This window comes from Symphalangus syndactylus, chromosome 8 (assembly GCF_028878055.3).
Source record: "Symphalangus syndactylus isolate Jambi chromosome 8, NHGRI_mSymSyn1-v2.1_pri, whole genome shotgun sequence".
In the NCBI taxonomy this organism is placed as follows: domain Eukaryota; kingdom Metazoa; phylum Chordata; class Mammalia; order Primates; family Hylobatidae; genus Symphalangus; species Symphalangus syndactylus.
Window position 1 is genome coordinate 142,446,737 of NC_072430.2, and position 18,548 is coordinate 142,465,284.

General features: G+C 52.3%; 1 protein-coding gene across 1 annotated transcript in view; it reads left to right on the forward strand.

Moving 5' to 3' along the window:
- The window catches only part of RAMP1 (receptor activity modifying protein 1), a 53,394-nt gene extending 35,112 nt beyond the window's left edge, over positions 1-18,282 (forward strand). Inside the window, exon 3 of the mRNA XM_055291121.2 lies at positions 17,688-18,282. Coding sequence (XP_055147096.1) covers positions 17,688-17,943 — 256 coding nt within the window. The 3' untranslated portion in view covers positions 17,944-18,282. The remainder of the gene's footprint in view (positions 1-17,687) is intronic.
- Positions 18,283-18,548: the final 266 nt, after the last annotated feature.

Below are 18,548 nucleotides of genomic sequence, written 5' to 3' on the forward strand. Positions count from 1 at the left end.
CAAGGCCCAGGCTGTCCAGGGCGGCTTTTGAATTGTGGAGAAGCCCCTGGACGGCTGGAACCTTCTCCCTTGCTAGGGTGAGCGTGGCTCCCCGTGGTGCACAAACACGTTCAAAGACGGAACAGAGGGACATGTGTTCACAGGAGGTGAGACAAAGCGTTGCCAGCCCTGGGGAACAGGAGTGGCCTGTTCCTACTCCTATCTGGTTGTGGCTCTCCTTCGACAAGTTAGGTGAAGGCACCTTGGTAGCAGGGTACCCTTCAGAATCCAGATACCTGATTCAGCTCAGCAGCCATTTGGTGAGCACTTGGCAGGCACCTGGCCAATGGTGCCAGCCACCAAGGGCCCAGCAGGACAGGGCCTCCCCCTCCCTCCTGGAGCCACAGCCCCCCAGCACCGTGGCCTCTGGAGCCCCTCACCCTCCCTTGAGGTCAGCCCTATGGTGGGGATTGTAGAGTGAGTCAGGAGCGAGACAGGAGGCCACGTGTTGCCTGCCTGTGTGGGGCTCCCATCCAAAGGCGGGGCAGTGCGAGTCACATGCCCACCCCCTGCTGTGCAGAGGGGTCCTGTGGGGGGTCATGGGCTCCCATCAGAGAATGGCATGGTGGTGGCCCTCTGAGGGAGTTCTCACCACGCTGCTGCTGTGAGCCAGGGATCACTGAACCCATTTTAAAGGTGAAAGCACCGAGGCTTAGTAGCTGCCGACTCCTCAAAGCCCCCACGGTGAACACCTCATGGTGGGACGTTTCCTGGCCTGGCCCTTTCCCCACACTCAGTGTTGCCCTGAGCTCCAAACGAGGTGAGATTGGGGCAGGAGGGCAGGGGTGGCAAGGCTGCCACCCCGATGGAGGCAGCCACTTGGTGGGATGCCTGAATAGGGGCCAGCATGGTGCAGGGTGCCCCGTGGGTGGGCAGGGTGGGTCGCTGAAGGCTCGTGAAGCCCGGCGGGGGGACCTGCAGGGTCCAGTGGCATCAGGGAGAGAGTTCTTGCGCAGGGAGAGCGAGTGTGCTTTGGGCCGGCTGGCCTGGTGCTGAGACCGGGGTGGATGGGAGGGCAGAGCCCGTCCAGCCTCCAGGCCCCCGTTGCTTCACAAGGACAATGCCCCCAGAGTGTTAGCATCCAAATATAGCATCCCGGCTGTCATGCTTAATCCTGAGACTCGGGCATATGTCACACCCATGTCCCCGTGAGGTGGGAACTCTGGGGCCTGGGCAGGCCTGAGTGTGGTCTCAGCCCCGTCACACGCAGCTGGGCAGCTAGACCTGGTTGTCCCAACAGGGGTCCCAGGACACCTCCCAGGGGTTGTAGTGAGCCCTCGGGGTCACATCCACCCGGCCCACAGTGGGCACAGCTCAGCGATCTCCCAGCATTCCCTGATCCTCAGACCCCGGGACGCAATGCACCCCCTGCTCAGGCCCAGATGCAGCCAGCATAGGACAGTCTGTGACTTTGCCTGGGACACCCACTGCATTTTAAAACTGCACTTCATCTGGCAGCCCCAGGAGCCAGGGCGCTGCCCAGGCCTGTTCTCAGAGGAGGTATTATGCCCATCCGCCTGCCCGCCCGCTGTGGCTGCTCTGTGGGGAGCCCGGCTTGGCAGCTCCCAGGCTGTGTCTGGTGCCAGACCTGGCTGCATGTGGAGCCAGGGATGGATTTAGAAACCTCTTGCTTCTTCCAGCATGGGCAGAGGCGCCCAGATTCCTCCCTGGCCTGGGGCCACCATAGCAGGAGAAGGGGAGGGAGGCAGAGGAAGCCAGGCCCAGGGAGGGCCCTGAGTGGAGGAGGCCAGGCAGTCCCCTGGACTGTTCCCCACTCTGCACTGCCGCCTCAGGGACCTCCCCATCACCTCAGCCCGCGCCCTTGTCTGTAAGGAGGGGATGAGAACACCTGCCCTAGGGTGCTGTGAGGAGCACACTCACCCGGGGAAACAGGTCTTAGGATTTTCTTAGACTTGGTTTGGTTTGGTTTGGTTTGAAGGCAGGGTCTCCCTCCGCCGCCTAGGTTGGAATGCAGTTGCATGATCTTAGCTCACGGCAGACTTGACTTCCTGGACTCAAGCAACCCTCCTGACTCAGCCTCCCGAGTAGCCAGGACTATAGGCACACACCACCACTCCTGGCTAACTTTTAAACTTTGTGCAGAGATGGGGGAGCCTCTCTGTGTTGCCCAGACTGGTCTGGAACTCCTGGGCTCAAGCGATCCTCCTGCTTTGGCCTCTCAAAGTGCTGGGGTTGCAGGCGTGAGCCACTGCGCCCAGCCTCTTAGACTTTTGGACAGCAGAGGGGGCAGGCCTTTAAATGTCCTGGGGATGTGGTGTGCTGTCCATGGGGATGGTGGGGTCACCTGCCCCAGCCTCAGTGGGTCCCTCTTTTACATGCCTGCAGCTCACCGGATGCTCCCGTCTGACACTCAGCTATCGGGGTGTGCATCCGTCCAGGCAGACCCCAGAGCCCCGCATACAACCTCGGGCCCCGCCTGGGTCTCAGCCTCCATCCCAGGAATGAGAGAACCAGCTTCACTTCAGGCCAGGAAAGAGGGAGACTGAAAGAGCAGATGACATGGGACAAGACAGAGCCTGAGGCCCAGACAGGCCATGAGCGAGGGGAGGTGAGAATGAGGCCACAGGTGGTACCGTGTCCGCCTTCCCTGCTCAACGTGCAGAGAGGGCTGGCCATTTTCTCCGGCTTCATCAGCGTGCTCTGCAGTCACTGCGAGTGTTGCAGGAGGAACTGTGGCCTCCTCCACAGCAGTGAGAGCACTGAGCCCCGTTTCATCTGTCTTCCTCCTGTTTCCTTGGACCCTCCCAAGATTCTTTCTTCGGTGCGTTATTCACATTGTTCCTTTTCCTGCAAGAGAGAGGCCTTTGTCCTCCTTGTTCAGCAAGCGCCTAGTCAGTGGTGAAGTGCAATATTTAGCTGGTAGCAAAGGTGTGGAATGGGATTGGCTTCCACGATTTGGCGAAGTATTTGCAAGAATCTCAGTGGAAACCTCAGAAACACATGCTCTCATGGATGCTGTCATTCTTCTTCTTCTTTTTTTTTTTTTTTTTTTGGTGGGGGGTTGTTTTTTTGTTTGTTTTTTGAGATGGGGTCTCACTCTTTCTCCCAGGCTAGAGTGCAGTGGTGCAGTCTCGGCTCACTGCAACCTCCACCTCCCGAGTTCAAGCCATTCTCCTGTCTCAGCCTCCTGAGTAGTTGGGACCACAGGCGTGTGCCACCACGCCCAGCTAATTTTTGTATTTTTAGTAGAGACTGGGTTTCACCATGTTGGCTAGGCTGGTCTCGAACTTCTGACCTCAGGTGATCCACCCGCCTCAGCCTCCCACAGTGCTGGGACTGCAAGCGGGAACCACCGTGTCTGGCCAGATGCTGTAATTCTTTGGAGAGGGATGGAGTTGGCATTTCCCCTTATGCTTTTGGGAAAATGGCTTTGCTAAGATGTCAGAAGTCCCTGTTCATACAACTTAAGTAGATAAACCATAGTCAGAACCTGGGGAAAATTCCTGTTTAACGTATTCATTTGCATGCAGTGATGACACTTACTTCAAAGCATTCCTGTCTCAGCAGTGCGGTAGGTCAAATGTGTAGCCATCCCTGGGCTGACACAGGTACATAGGACTCTAACACTTGGCCTTTTCCCTGGTTTGATTGTACTCTCTGACCAGCCTGATTTAGGAAGGGTTTGATAGTACAATATCCGTCTTTCCCCCACGCGTGCTGCCAGTCCCAGGGGGATGGGAGCAGCCACTCACCTGTAGGAGTTCCAGGTGTGCACAGCTGGCTCAGCGCCTGCTGGCCCAGCACACATTTCCCAGGCGGGCACAGTGTGCTGAAGTGCTTTTCATCAAACAGTTAACAAGACTTCCTTATACATTTCCCCAGTGTCAAGAAAAACAAAAGGTGCCCAGTTCTCTGCTGCCTCCAGCAGTGCTGGGCAGAAGCGAGACAGGAAGCGAGGCTCCTGAGCTCACACACGCAGACGTGGGTGGGAAGCTACACCGCATGGGCTTTCATATCCCCAGGGCCTGGGCTGAGGCCTCTTAAAGACAAGCTGACCTTGCGCTTGCTCCACGCCTGACTCACGCCAGGCCAGGCCACAGCGTGGCTCTCTGTCAACAGAGGAAGTGGCGCAGTAAGTGGCCAGCCCCTCCCTGCTTGGAAAGGTCCCGCTATTCACAGAATCCTGGGTGGGAGTCCTGACACCAAAGGCAGAAACCACAAAGAAGCTAGCCCTGGCCGCCGAAATGCGAAATAAGCCTGTTGCTGGCTGCCATGAAAATGCCCCCACGTTCCAGTCCTAAATGGGGTGCATGCTATTGGTTTGAGACAGTGATTGTTTTTTTCTTTGAGACAGGGTCACGCTGTCACCCACGCTGGAGTACAGTGGCATGATCTCCGCTCGCTGCAACCTCCGCCTTCCGGGTTCAAGCAATTCTCCTGCCTCAGCCTCCTGAGTAGCTGGGACTACAGGCACACGCTGCCACACCCAGCTAATTTTTTGTATTTTAGTAGAGATGGGGTTTCACCATGTTGCCCAGGCTGGTCGCAAACTCCTGACCTCAGGTGACCCGCCCGCCTCGGCCTCCCCAAGTGCTGGGATTACAGGCGTGAGCCACCTCACCCAGCCGAGAGAGAGATTTTTATCACATTAAGAAAATAGCCTCTTTCTGTGTTTTCAAGGTTGTGGCTTTTTTTTTTTTTTAATCTGAAACGAATGTTGAGTTTTCCCAAATGTCTTCTCAATGTGTGTTAAAATGATGGTATGTTTTTTTCCCGTGGTATATTAAAGTGTGATTTTGTAGTAACAGGTTTAAAGCATTCCTGAAATTAGCCCTCCTTGAAATAAAATACGCTATATGGCTAGATGAAATTTGTTAGCATTGGACAGAGGACTTGAGTGTCTATTTATAGGTGGAAGTGAAGGGCATCTGTTCCGTCCGTGTGCGCATGCGAAGAGACACATGTCATGCCATCTCAAGAGGCTTGGGATCAGGGTTTGTTGACGTTTTTAAATGAAATGGGAAGCTCCACATCTTTTTCTTTCACATTAAGAATTTGCAGTGGCTCACGCCTCCCACACCTGTAATCCCAGCACTTTGGGAGACCGAGGTGGGAGGATCGCTTGAGCCTGGAAGTTTGAGACCAGCCTGAGCAACATATTGAGACCCCGTTTCAGTTAAAAAGAAAAAAAAAAAAAATTTGAAAGAACTGCCTGGGATCTAGTGCCTTTTGAAACAGCAATTCTTTAATAACATTTGCCATCTTTCTTCTCGGAATTCCTCCTTTTTAAGTTGATATTTGGTAGTTTATAATTTAACCAAAAAGTATCCCAATTCGCCGAGGATTTTCCAATTTTTAACAAACCTTTTTTACACACTAATCTCTCATACTTTCTCTTTTTCTTTTCTTTTTGTTTTTTTGTTTTTTGTTTGTTTGTTTAGGACAGTGTCTGGCTCTGTCGCCCAGGCTGGAGTGCAGTGGTGCAATCTCGACTCACTGCAACCTCTGCCTCCTGGGTTCAAGGGATTCTCGTGCCTCAGCCACCCAAGTTAACTGGGACTACAGGTGTGTGCCACCACGCCTGGCTAATTTTGATATTTTCAGCAGAGATGGGGTTTCGCCATGCTGCCCCAGCTGGTCTCGAACTCCTGACCTTAAATGATCTGCCCACCTCGGCCTCCCAAAGTGCTGGTATTACAGGCGTAAGCCACCATGCCTGGCCTGTATTAGCTTCTAATAATTATTGATGGACAAATTATTTGCCATTTGGAGAGATTTATTTTGTTCTTTTTAAAAAAATCTTGCTTTGGATACTTATGTTGTTTATTTTCATTTATTTTTGTTTAATAAGATAATTTACAACTATTAATTTTTCTCAGAATTCACTTTTGCTCTATTCCATTCATTTGTATACATAGTATTGCCGTTCTTGTTTTCTTAATATTTTGTAATTGAATTTTTAAATTCTCCTGTGACTTCGAAATTATGTAAATCATCTTTCATTTCTAGGAATTCCATTTTTTAAAATTTATCCTTTTTTTAAACTAATTTTTAGTTTTCAGTGTTGTAGCCTGAGAATATTGACTTATGATTTATACTCTGGGGATTTGATGAGTCTCTTTTTGCTGCCTAACACGGACCCAGGGGCCTTTGAAAAGCTGGCTGAGTCTCTGTAGAATAGAACCTTTATCAGACAGTCACTGCATCGGTTTATTAACATTATTTTTCATAATCATTTTATGCTACTGTTTATCTACCTAGCCTTGGGAGGTGTGTTTAAGTCTCCCACGTGTCTTGCGTTCCTGGCAGCTGCGGGCTTTCTGTGCGCTGCGGGGCAGTGCTAAGTCTGTCCTGGGTGGAGCGTCCCCATCAGCCCCACGGATGGCCCTTCTCACTGGCCTGGGCCAGGTCTGCTGGGAAGCCTGCACCCCTGCTCACCTTCTGTCTGCGTCTCCTGGGTACATCCCTCGCTCGCTGTCTTCCTTTAGCCTTTGTTTCACTTTGCCTTGGAGGTGGCCGCTGTCACCAGAGTAAGTGGGATTTTTGCTCTCACCCTCCCCGCCCTGGTGGTGTCTGCAGTCTGGTTGTTGAGACCAACAGTGGGTGAATAATCACATGAATTCATGGACAGGCACAAAGTAACACACATCTATGAAGGAAAACCCCACTTTGCTGGGGGAGCCAAACATGATTGAAGCATCCAGAAAGGCCTCTTTGAGGACGTGACATTTAAGTGAAGGGCGAGCATAGGGTGGCCTTGTGAAGATGAGGCTAAGACCTTTCCAACGAAAAGGAACAGCATGTGCAAAGGTCCTGAGGCAGAATGCTGGCCACTGTGGCTAGAATGTGGCCAGCAAGAGGGAGGGGACCCAGGTGAGCAGGGAGTGTGGCTAGAATGTGGCCAGCAGGAGGGAGGGGACCCAGGTGAGCAGGGAGTGTGGCTAGAATGTGGCCAGCAGGAGGGAGGGGACCCAGGTGAGCGACCCACACAGAGGCTTCTGAATCTGGGACAGGTGTAATGGGGAGCACTGAAGGTGTGAAGCAGGGATGGGAAGGTGTGGACGGTGGGCTTGGGCAGGGGCCAGGGTGTGGGATGTGGCCTGGAGAGCCCGTGGTAGCTGATCCCAGCATGCAGAGTGGAGGGCAGTGGAGGGGTCCGATGGCTGCCCCTGACTAAACTGGGGGAGGCAGAAGAAGGGGTAGATAGACGCCAAGCCCCCACATACTCACTCACTGCAGAAAGGTGGAAGCTGGTATGGGAGTTGTAATAACCCATCCACCAGGACGAGTCACTTCTGCCCCATCCTGGGCACAATGATGGGGCTTCAGGAGAGGAGGGCACCCTTGAGGGAAAGGGGAGCCGTGATAACTCAGGGGATAGGCATGGCATGGGGGCCCTGAGTCACATGTGTTCACAGCCAGAAGTGAACGGCCCAGGCTTCAGGTGGAGGAGGGAGAATGGGGAACTCACAGGTGCAGCCCAAGGCCAAGAGAGGAGGAGCACTTCGCAGGGGATGCCTCTCCTCCAGGGGCTGGGAAGGGCTGGGGGGCTTCAGTGAGTGAGGATGCCGCACTGCCACCCACCCGGAGGATGAGGTGGGGGCCTGGAGCAAGGGCAAGGTGGAAGAGGGAGGGGTCGGGAGGGATCCCAAGGAGAAGGAGGGGCTGGGAGGAGGAGGACGGGATTGGGGGTGGAGGAGGGGCTGGGAGGAGAAGGGAGGGATTGGGGGTGGAGGAAGGGCTGGGAGGAGGAGGGAGGGATTGGGGGTGGAGGAGGGGCTGGGAGGAGGAGGGAGGGATTGGGGGTGGAGGGAGGGATTGGGGTGGAGGGGGAGCTAGGAGGAGGAGGGAGGGATTGGGGTGGAAGGGGGGCTGGGAGGAGGAGGGAGAGGCCAGGAGGAGAGAGGCATCAGGAGGAAGAGGAGGAGCCAGAAGGACGGGGAGATGGAGGAGGGAACAGGAGGATGCAGAGGTCCCTGCAGAGGGGGTAGGGGGGACATAGCAAGGAAGAAAGTGGGGTCCTGCCCCCAGGGCCCACCCCACCCCCCCACTCACCCTCCCACAGGGCCCCTTCCTGCCTCAGAGTTGGGTCCTGCGGGGCCCCCAATTCCACACAGGAGGCCACTGAGACTGGAGAGGCCCAACGCCCTGTCCCCGCTCCCTGTCTGCACTGCATGCCTCCCCGATGAGCCACTGTCACCAGAGGGTCCCAGCCCTGCTTGCACATCAGAGCCCTCTGGTGGGAAGACCCAGGCTGCCCCAGACACCAGGCACAGTGGCTGCAGATGCAGTGACGTCAACATCTAGTTTCCTGTGAGCCTCCTGCTAAAATGAGCTGTTAGATATAATTATAAAAAGTATGTATGCTCAAAGTAGAAAACCCAGAAAACCCGAAAAAGTTGAGAGAAAAGTCCTTCGTGTTATTACCATTCTGGTGGGGATCACCCCGTGACATTCTGTTGTGTCCGCCTCCCATGTGGACCATTTAACCCCAGTCCAGGCTGTTTACGGTACCTGGTCTAACCTGCTGCTGCTTTTCAAAACTTTATTTATTTATTTATTTATTTAGCAGAGAGACTGGGTCTCACTAGGTTGCCCGGGCTGGTCTTGAACTCCTGGCCTCAAGCGATCCTCCTGCCTCAGCCTCCCAAAGTGCTGGGATCACAGGCATGAGAGCTGTTCTTTTGCCCGGCTTTAGAACATAAATGTTTTTCCACATCTTAAAATTTTCTTCCTAAATATAATTTTAACAGCTACATAATAGAGCCACTCATAAATAATTTCTGTGATCACTGTCCTGTTGTTTTCTGTTTTTCATAATTATAAATCTGCAGTGGACACCTTCTGATATCACTGTTACCTGTATTTCACATTATTAATTTAGGATAATTCCTGGTCATGGAATTACGGGGTCAAGAGGTATCCATGAGTTTGAAGTTATTGATACACATTGCCAAATTGTGTTTCAGAAAAATTGTACCAGTTTATCTTCCATGAGGAATGCTGTGAGTACCTGCCTCAGTATCCTACACCTTCACTAGCATTCAGCATTCTTTTCTTTTTTTTGAGACAGGGTCTCACTCTGTCACCCAGGCTGGAGTGCAGTGGCAGGAACACAGCTCACTGCAGCCTCAATCTCCCATCTCCCTGGGCTCATGTGATCCTCTGACCTAAGCCTCCCAACTAGCTGGGACTACAGGTGCATCCCATCACTGGCAAATGTTTGTTGTTGTTGTTGTTTTTAAGACAGAGTCTTGCTCTGTCGCCCAGGCTGGAGTGCAGTGGTGTGATCTCGGCTCACTGCAAGCTCCACCTCCCAGGTCCACGCCATTCTCCTGCCTCAGCCTCCCGAGTAGCTGGGACTACAGGTGCCCGCCACCACGCCCGGCTAATTTTTTGTATTTTTGGTAGAGACAGGGTTTCACCGTGTTAGCCATTTTGTATTTTTTTGTAGAGACAAGGTCTCACTGTGTTGCCCAGGCTGCTCTCAAATTCCTAGGCTCAAGCAATCCTCCGGCCTAGGCCTCCCCCAGCGTTGGGATTACACGTGTGAGCCACCGCACCCAGCCTAGCATTCTCATTTTTCAGAGGAGTGCTGTCTGGATGTTTGGTCTTTCATTTCACGTGCTTAGTAGTCATTTGTATTTCTAGAAGAAATATTGGGCCAGGCTCAGTGGCTCACGCCTATAATCCCAGCACTTTGGGAGGCTGAGGTGGGCGGATCACGAGGTCAGGAGATTGAGACCATCCTGGCTAACACGGTGAAACCCTGTCTCTACTAAAAATAAAAAAAAATTAGCCAGGCGTGGTGGTGGGCACCTGTAGTCCCAGCTACTCGGGAGGCTGAGGCAGGAGAATGGCGTGAACCCGGGAGGCGGGGCTTGCAGTGAGCCGAGATCGCACCACTGGACTCCAGCCTGGGTGACAGAGCAAGACTCTGTCTCAAAAAAAGAATAAAAATAATAAATAAAAGTTAGCCAGGTGTAGTGGTGCACGCCTGTAATCCCAGCTATTCTGGAGGGTGAGGCAAGAGGATCATCTGAGCCTGGGAGGCAGAGGTTGCAGTGAGCCAAGATCGTGCCACTGCACTCCAGCCCGAGCAACAGAGCGAAACCCTGTCTAAAATAAATAATAAATAAATTTTAAAAAGTGAATGTAAAGCCAAAAGTGCTTTCCCCTCAGATTTTCTGACGATTTAGACACACACTGCCTGGTCACCTTTTGCTGAAGTATAAACTCAAAAAGGACAAGAAACGTATACTTCATGAGCCAGTCAAGTGAGACCTGTATCTTCATCTTAATAGGAGACTAAGGCTTGGACAAGCGAATGAGGTCTCCAGGATCACGCTGGGTAAGAGGTGGAGCTGGGATTTGAACCCAGGTCTGTGGGTGACAGGGCCCAGGCTCAGATATTTCGTATTAGGGCTAGCCGGGGGTAGCTGGGGGACAACTGCAACCCCAGGGCGTCCCCAGAGCAGACGACTCCCCTGTGGGCATCAGTAATCACACTTTCTTACCAGCAGGTAAACAGCCATGAACTGTGGTGTCGGGCCTTGACTTGGGACCCAGATACGCTGGAAACTCCCACCATAGGATTCAGGAACATTCCAAGCAAAGTTTGCTTTGAGCCCCAGAATAGAAGGTCCTAGCCAAAAAAGGATAATTACTCAGTGACATGAGAACTGAAACTTTAGGGAGTTAAAGCCAGGGTGTATCTTTCATGACTATTTTGGGTCCTTCAGTCCGTTCTGTGTTCTTTCGGGCAGAAGAATGTCTGTACTCTGAGGGGATTCTTTTATTGCATCCTCACGGACGGAGCTCACGACATTTATTGAAAGTTTCAGCTGTCACTTCTGTATAAATAAACAGGATGAAGTGGGCAGCCGACTGCACATTAGAGATATTTTTAGACGTGGGTGGCGCTGCAATCCAGAAGGCTGACATATCAAGGAGAGAGTGCCTGGTCCCAGAATAGCCCACCCACACATGGCCCTATCTGCCTCAGCGTGGCCTCGGCGTGGGTTCTGTGGTGGTGTGGCTTCCTGCATCCGCTCCTTCCTGTTCTGTTTGGCCAGTGCAGAGATGGCAATAGCTCCTCCTAAAAATGACACAGCTCCGCTCCTCAGAGGACAGGGGGCAGCGTTCAGGATCATGTGTCACTGGATCTGCAGAACACCAAAAACTAAACTGCCTGCGGCTTTGGTGGGTCTGAGATATGGGAGAGGATCATCATTCAAAGCAGCATTCATTGGCCAGATGCAGTGGCTCACGCCTGTAATCCCAGCACTTTGGGAAGCCAAGGAGGGTGGATCACCTGAGGTCAGGAGTTCGAGCCCAGCCTGGCCAACATAGTGAAACCCTGTCTCTACTAAAAATACAAAAATTAGCCAGGTGTGATGGACTGTGTCTGTCGTCCCAGCTACTCCTGGAGGCTGAGGCAGGAGAATCACTTGAACCCGGGAAGCAGAGGTTGCAGTGAGCTAAGATTACACCACTGCACTCCAGCCTGGGCAACACAGCGAGACTCTGTCTCAAAAAATAAAAATAGAAAAGGCAGCGTTCTCACTGTGTAGCCCTGTAGTTGAGAAGGCTGGACTTGGTTTTCAGCAACAATAACATGTCTAACATTTACCGTGGACCAGCCACATAACATGCACTCATTCGTTTTTTCCCCACGATGAGGCTCAGACCGTCACAACTTCCTGTGGCTTTTTCCGCTTCTGTTTTCTTCTTGAAACATGAGTCCCTGTTCACCTGGAGAAACCACACACCCCAATGCCTGCAGGCAGGGCACACTCTCTGCTGCCTCTCCCTCCTCATGCCTCATCTACTAGGCCTCTTTGATGGGCTAAGGGAGGCCCTGTGCACTCAAGGCAGTGACCCAGAGGGCAGCCAGGGAGGAAACACAGTGACCGAACGATAGGGGCTGGGGTAGGGGGGCGCTGGATGCCGGAGAGGCCCCTACTTAAAGCCCCCAAGGGCCTACTCACATTTGATTTATGGCCTCTGATCCATTTACTCACTTTGTAGATCAAATATGAGGAAAAGTACCCTTCTATTATCTTCATTTTCACTGGTTTTGGAGCCCTTCATCTATTTATGTGGATCTCAAATTCTTTCTTATGACTGAAGAACTTTCTTTGACATTTCTTGTAGCACAGGTCTGCTGCCAATGAATTCTCCCAGCTTCTTTTTTCTCAAAACGTTCTTATATCAACCCCCTTTTTTTTTTAAAGACAGAGTCTTGCTCTGTCACCCAGGCTGGAGTGTGATGGCATGATCTCAACTCACTGCAACCTCCGCCTCCCAGGTTCAAGTAATTCTCCTGCCTCAGCCTCCCGAGTAGCTGGGATTACAGGCATCTGCCACCACGCCCAGCAAATTTTTGTGTTTTTAGTAGAGATGAGGTTTCACCATGTTAGCCAGTCTGGTCTCAAACTCCTGACCTCAAGTGATCCGCCTGCCTCGGCCTCCCAAAGTGCTGGGATTACAGGTGTGAGCCAACGTGCTCAGCCTCAACCTCATTTTCAAAAGGTATTTTTTTCTAGGTATAGAATTCCAGGCTGACAAGAATGTGTTTCCCCTCCCCGCAACCTCTAATACTTTCAGGATGTTGCCCATTGTCTTCCTGCATGACCAGCCTCTGATAAGAAATTAAGAAATCTGCTGTAACTCACTGTTCTTCTGTATGTCTTTTTTCCTCTGACCTCAAGATTTTTTCCTTTTTCTTTGGTGCTCAGCAGTTGGAGTTTGATGTGTCTACTTGGTTGTTTGCTGTTGTAGCTGCTTTGTTTTCTGTCCTGTTTGAGGTTCTCCAAGCTTCTTGGATCTGCGATTTTATGTCTTTCATTATTTTTTTAAAAGCCTCAGCCATCATCTCTTCAAATATTTCTTCTGCTCCATTCCCTCCCCTCTTTCTGGGACTCTCACATTATGAGTTGAGGTTGATGTCATTTATAGGATTGTCATGTTACACAGCTCTTAGATGCTCTGGTTTTCCCTCATTTTTTTTTTCTCTTTGTGTTCCAGTTTGGTTAATTTCTACTGACATATCTTCAGTGTCTCTCTTTCCTCAGTTTTCGTGTCTGCTGATGGGCCCATTGAAGGAATTCTCTCTGATGCCATATCTTTTTATTTCTAGCAACTATCTTTAATTTGAGTTTTCACCTCTCTGCTTAAATTCTCCATCTGTTCATGCATATTGTCTATCTTTTCCACTAGACCCATTATCATACTAGCCATTCTAACATACCTGTCTGATAGTCACAACATCTAGGTCGTCTCTGAGTCTAACTCCATTCATTGTTTTGCCTCTTGACAATGGGTTGGTTGTTTCATGTTGCTTCTGAACAAAAAATATATAATTTTTATTGAATACTGAACATTCATGTACAGAAGAGGTGACTACGGTCAATAGTATTTACATGTGGAAATGGGTAAGCCTCTTCTGTCAGACTGTTATTGTGGGACTTGAGTCAATCTTGTTAGGAATTGAGGTGGGTTTGGGATTTGTCATTGTTATGGTTATCTTCAATGTACCATAGGCCTCAAGTACCTCTAGCAATGAGCTGCCATTGCCTTGTGCCCAGGGTTGGGACTAGGGCACTGGAGGAGATTCCTCAGTGTGGTGCCCCACCCTCTGCATTCAGCTTTCTCTTGCCTGCCTGTGCTGCAGTATGGATCTCACCCCACTTTCTCTCGGCAGTAGACAGCTGCTGCTTATTATTCTACCAAGGTTATGTTCAAGGCTTGGGGAAGGTTCTCTGTGTACTGGTCCAGCCTCAGTTTAGACAGGCCCTTCCCTGTGCCCTTCGCCCCAGCATTCCTACCCTTCTTCCCTGTGGCAAACTCTGCCGGGGTCTTCGGTGCGACTGTCCTGTCCCTTCCCCTGCGAGAAGAGACCTCTGGTCTTGTTGTTGTTGTTGTTGTTGTTGTTGTTTTTGAGACAGAGTCTTGCTCTGTCACCCAGGCTAGAGTGCAGTGGTGTGATCTCAGCTCACTGCAACCTTCACCTCCTGGGTTCAAGCAATTCTCTTGCCTCAGCCTCCCTAGTAGCTGGGATTACAGGTGCCCACCACTGCGCCTGGCTAATGTTTGTATTTTTAGTAGAGATGGGGTTTCACCATCTTGGCCAGGCTGGTCTCGAACTCCTGACCTTGTGATCCACCCGCCTTGGCCTCCCGAAGTGCAGGGATTACAGGCGTTAAGCCACCACACCCAGCCAAGGCCTCTGTTTTGTATGGTGCAGGATCGTAGGCCAGGATGGTTTCCTTATGCCCTTCCAAGGAAAAAGAGTTCCTTCCTATCCTTCCCCCAGCCATGGTGTGTCTTTGTCTGTGCCCAGGGGGTGACAGGCTGTGCTGTTCCTCCCTCAGCAGCCTAAGGCATCTGCTTCCCAGGAGAGAAGAGTCTGGGATGGTGGAAAGGACTTTGAGCCTGTTCCTACCCTGGCTGCAGCCCTGGTGGCACAACTTCCACAGCAAGCCTGGCATCACACTGGCATCATGGATACGGGGGTGAAGGGGACTCGGCACCTGCCCTAGAGGCACTCAGGCTGCCCCCATGGGGCAAGGGCTCATTCAAGGCTCACTGGCTCACAGATGACCACTGTGGCCTCAACCCCCAGTGAGTGCGACTTGGACCCAGACAAGGAAGTGTCCAAGCTGTGGCCAGATCTGGCCACCGAGGGCGAGGGACACTGGTGAGGTGTAAGACCCGTGCAGTCACACCCTGGCCCTCTCACCTGGCAGCCCTCCAGCCTTCCCAAACCTCCATTTCCCTGTCTACAAAACAATGGGTAACAGCGGTCCCCAAGCGTGAGCGAGCTCACACACAGGCCTTGCTGAGCCTGTGCCTGTCATGCAGGGGTACCAGTGGACCTTCATGATAGCAGTTATCATGGAATGGTGACAACAGTGAATGCCACTGAGACCCCTTCAGGCCATCCGTCCCTAAGAACAGGCTCTGAGCCCCATGAAATGCCAGAGGGGCCTTTCTTCCTGAGTCTCAGGGCTGTTCTGTGAAGCAGGAGGTCACAGGGGACTAGGGGGAGTGCAGGGCTGGAGGCAGAAGGAGCCGGCATGGTCTGGGCTCTACCCATGGCCAGTCATGTCTCAGAGCCTCAGTTTCCTCTGCCGGAAGAGGCACTTGACACCCACGTCCTGGGTTGGAAGATGACACGGAAAAGCACCGATGGCCAGATCCACTTGGGTTTTGTCCACTTCATTTCAAAGGGCATCCTGTGGCCTACAAACCCATGTCTATGGAAAAAGTTGTTCAGAAACAGATGGCATTTGCTCTCCCCAGAGAGCCCTGGGAAGCAGAGTCCTGAGAGCACTTAAGGGGCAGGGTGGGAATGAGCTTACCCGCTGCGGCTTCGAGGGTTAAAATTCCTGGAGCAGAGGGGACTCCACGATGGCTTCTCTCCAAGCCAAGCCCAAGGAACACCCCAATGGCACACCCTCTGCCTGTGCTGCCCGGGCCCCTGGCTCAACATGGCCACCTCCACGCCCTTCCTTCTAGCCTGGTGGCAGACATACCTGTGGGTAAAGGCACCTGCAGCCCTGGCAGGATAGGGTCAGGGGCCCTGTGGTGAAGTCCACATGGGGTCACATGCACCCGGTCACACACAGAGAAGAACACAGTCACACCCACACACACAGTCACACACACAGAATAACACAGCCACACCCGCACAGTCACACACAGAATAACACAGTCACACCCGCACACACAGTCACACACAGAGAACACAGTCACCCACACACAGTCACACAACACAGTCACACCCACACATACAGTCACACACAGAGAAGAACACAGTCACACCCACACACAGTCACACAATAACACAGTCACACCCACACATACAGTCACACACACAGAAGAACACAGTCACACCGACACAGTCACACACAGAATAACAGTCACACCTGCACACAGTCACACACAGAATAACAGTCACACCCGTGCACACAGTCACACAGAATAACAGTCACACCCGCACACACAGTCACACAATAACACAGTACACCCGCACATACAGTCACACAATAACACAGTCACACTCGCACATACAGTCACACACAGAGAAGAACACAGTCACACCCGCACATACAGTCACACAATAACACAGTCACACTCGCACATACAGTCACACACAGAGAAGAACACAGTCACACCCACACACACAGTCACACACAGAATAACACAGTCACACCTGCACACAGTCACACACAGAATAACAGTCACACCCGCATACACAGTCACACACACAGAATAACACAGTCACACCCGCACACAGTCACACACACACAGAATAACACAGTCACACCTGCACACACAGTCACACACACACAACGCAGTCACACCTACACACACAGAATAACACAGTTACACCCACACACAGGGACACACACAGAATAACACAGTCACACCCACATGCACACAAAGAATAACAATTACACAGGGACACACACAGAGAATAACACAGTCACACACCCACAGAAAATAACAAGTTTCACACACAGGGGCACACATACAGAGAGAATAACACAGTCACATACACATAATCACACACAGAGAATAACAGTCACAGTCACACACAGTAACACAGTGTTACACAGTCACATAGAATGTCACACACAGAGAATAACAGTCACACAGAGAATAACAGTCACACCCACAGTCACACACAGAATAACATGGTAACATATACATACATAGTGACACACACAGTAACACACAGAATAACAGTCACGCACAGAGAATAACAGTTACACAGCCACACAGTCACACACAGAATAACAATCACACAGAATAACAGCTATACACACACAGTCACAGGGAATAACAGTCACTCACAGATAACAGTTACACAGTCACAGAGTCACATACAGAGAATAACAGTAACACACAGTCACACAGAAAATAGTCACACACAGTCACACACAGAAAATAACAGTCACACACAATGTCACACACAGTCACAAAGAATAACAGTCACACAGTCACGCAGAATAACACAGTTACAGTCACAGAGGATAATAGTCACACACATGGAATAACACAGTCACACACACAGAGTCACACCCAGAATAATAGTCACACAGTCACACAGAAAATAGTCACACACACGGTCACACACAGAATAAGTCACAGTCACACAGAGGATAACATTGTCACACACTGAATAACAGTTACACACACAGTCGCACTAAGAATAACAGTTACACATAGTCACACACAGTCACACACAAAGAATAACAGTTACAGTCACATACAGAATAACAGTCACACACAGACGCGACACCAGCCTGTGACCTTGCCCAGGGTGGCGGAAGGAGCTGGTGGCAGAGGAGCCGGTGGCAGAGGAGCCGGTGGCAGAGGTGCAGGCCTTATTGGCCACCCAGCTTGGCTTGTCTTCCCAATGCAGACAGAGCTGTGAGAGGCCCCGCAGCCACGCCAGGGCTTCCTGCACCACGGGCTGCCATGCAGGTCACCTTGGAGTCCCTTGGAGCCGTCGGGGCCCTGCCCTCCTGGATCCAGGGCCACTGCCTCGGTGCCGGGGCTTCTCTGAGCCAAGCTTCAGGGCCGCATGAGGGGCCACGGTGCAGCACCCTGGGCTGGGGTCCTGCGTTGGTTCCCCCAGCTGCCCAGGGTCTCACCACCTCCTCTTCCATCCACAGGAGCTACAGGGAGCTGGCCGACTGCACCTGGCACATGGCGGAGAAGCTGGGCTGCTTCTGGCCCAACGCAGAGGTGGACAGGTTCTTCCTGGCAGTGCACGGCCGCTACTTCAGGAGCTGCCCCATCTCAGGCAGGGCCGTGCGGGACCCGCCCGGCAGCATCCTCTACCCCTTCATCGTGGTCCCCATCACGGTGACCCTGCTGGTGACGGCACTGGTGGTCTGGCAGAGCAAGCGCACCGAGGGCATCGTGTAGGCGGGGCCCAGGCTGCCCGTGGGTGCACCCAGGCTGCAGGGTGAGGCCAGGCAGGCCTGGGCAGGGGCAGCTTCTGGAGCCTTGGGACAGAGCAGGCCCACAATGCCCCCCTAATGCCAGCCAAGAAGAGCTCAGAGGAGTCCAGAGTAGCCGAGGCTCCGGCATTAACCTAGAAGCCCCCCTGGCTGGAAGCCCCCCTGGCTGGAGGCCACCGCCACCCTAGGAAGGGGGCAGGGACGTGACCCCAACTTACCTCTGGAAAGGGTCCCAGCCTAGACTGCTTACCCCATAGTCACATTTGTGGATGAGTGGTTTGTGATTAAAAGGGGTGTTCTTGAACTTGGGAAGACTCATTATCTCTGGGTGCCCATCACTGGGAGAAGGGTGGAAACCCAGGGCCTGTGGACTCTCTTTCCTCTCACGGGAGGAATCAGGGGCCTTTGCTCGGGGGTGACACTGGAGCCAGTGCCGAGTGCACTGAGGTGCTCCTGGGGATTCTGGGGCCCTTGTTGCCCCCTGGCGACACGGTCCAGACCAGGGCTGGACACACTGAGCTCACAGACCCGGCAGGACTGGGAGCCTCCCCACAGATACCTGGGGCTTCG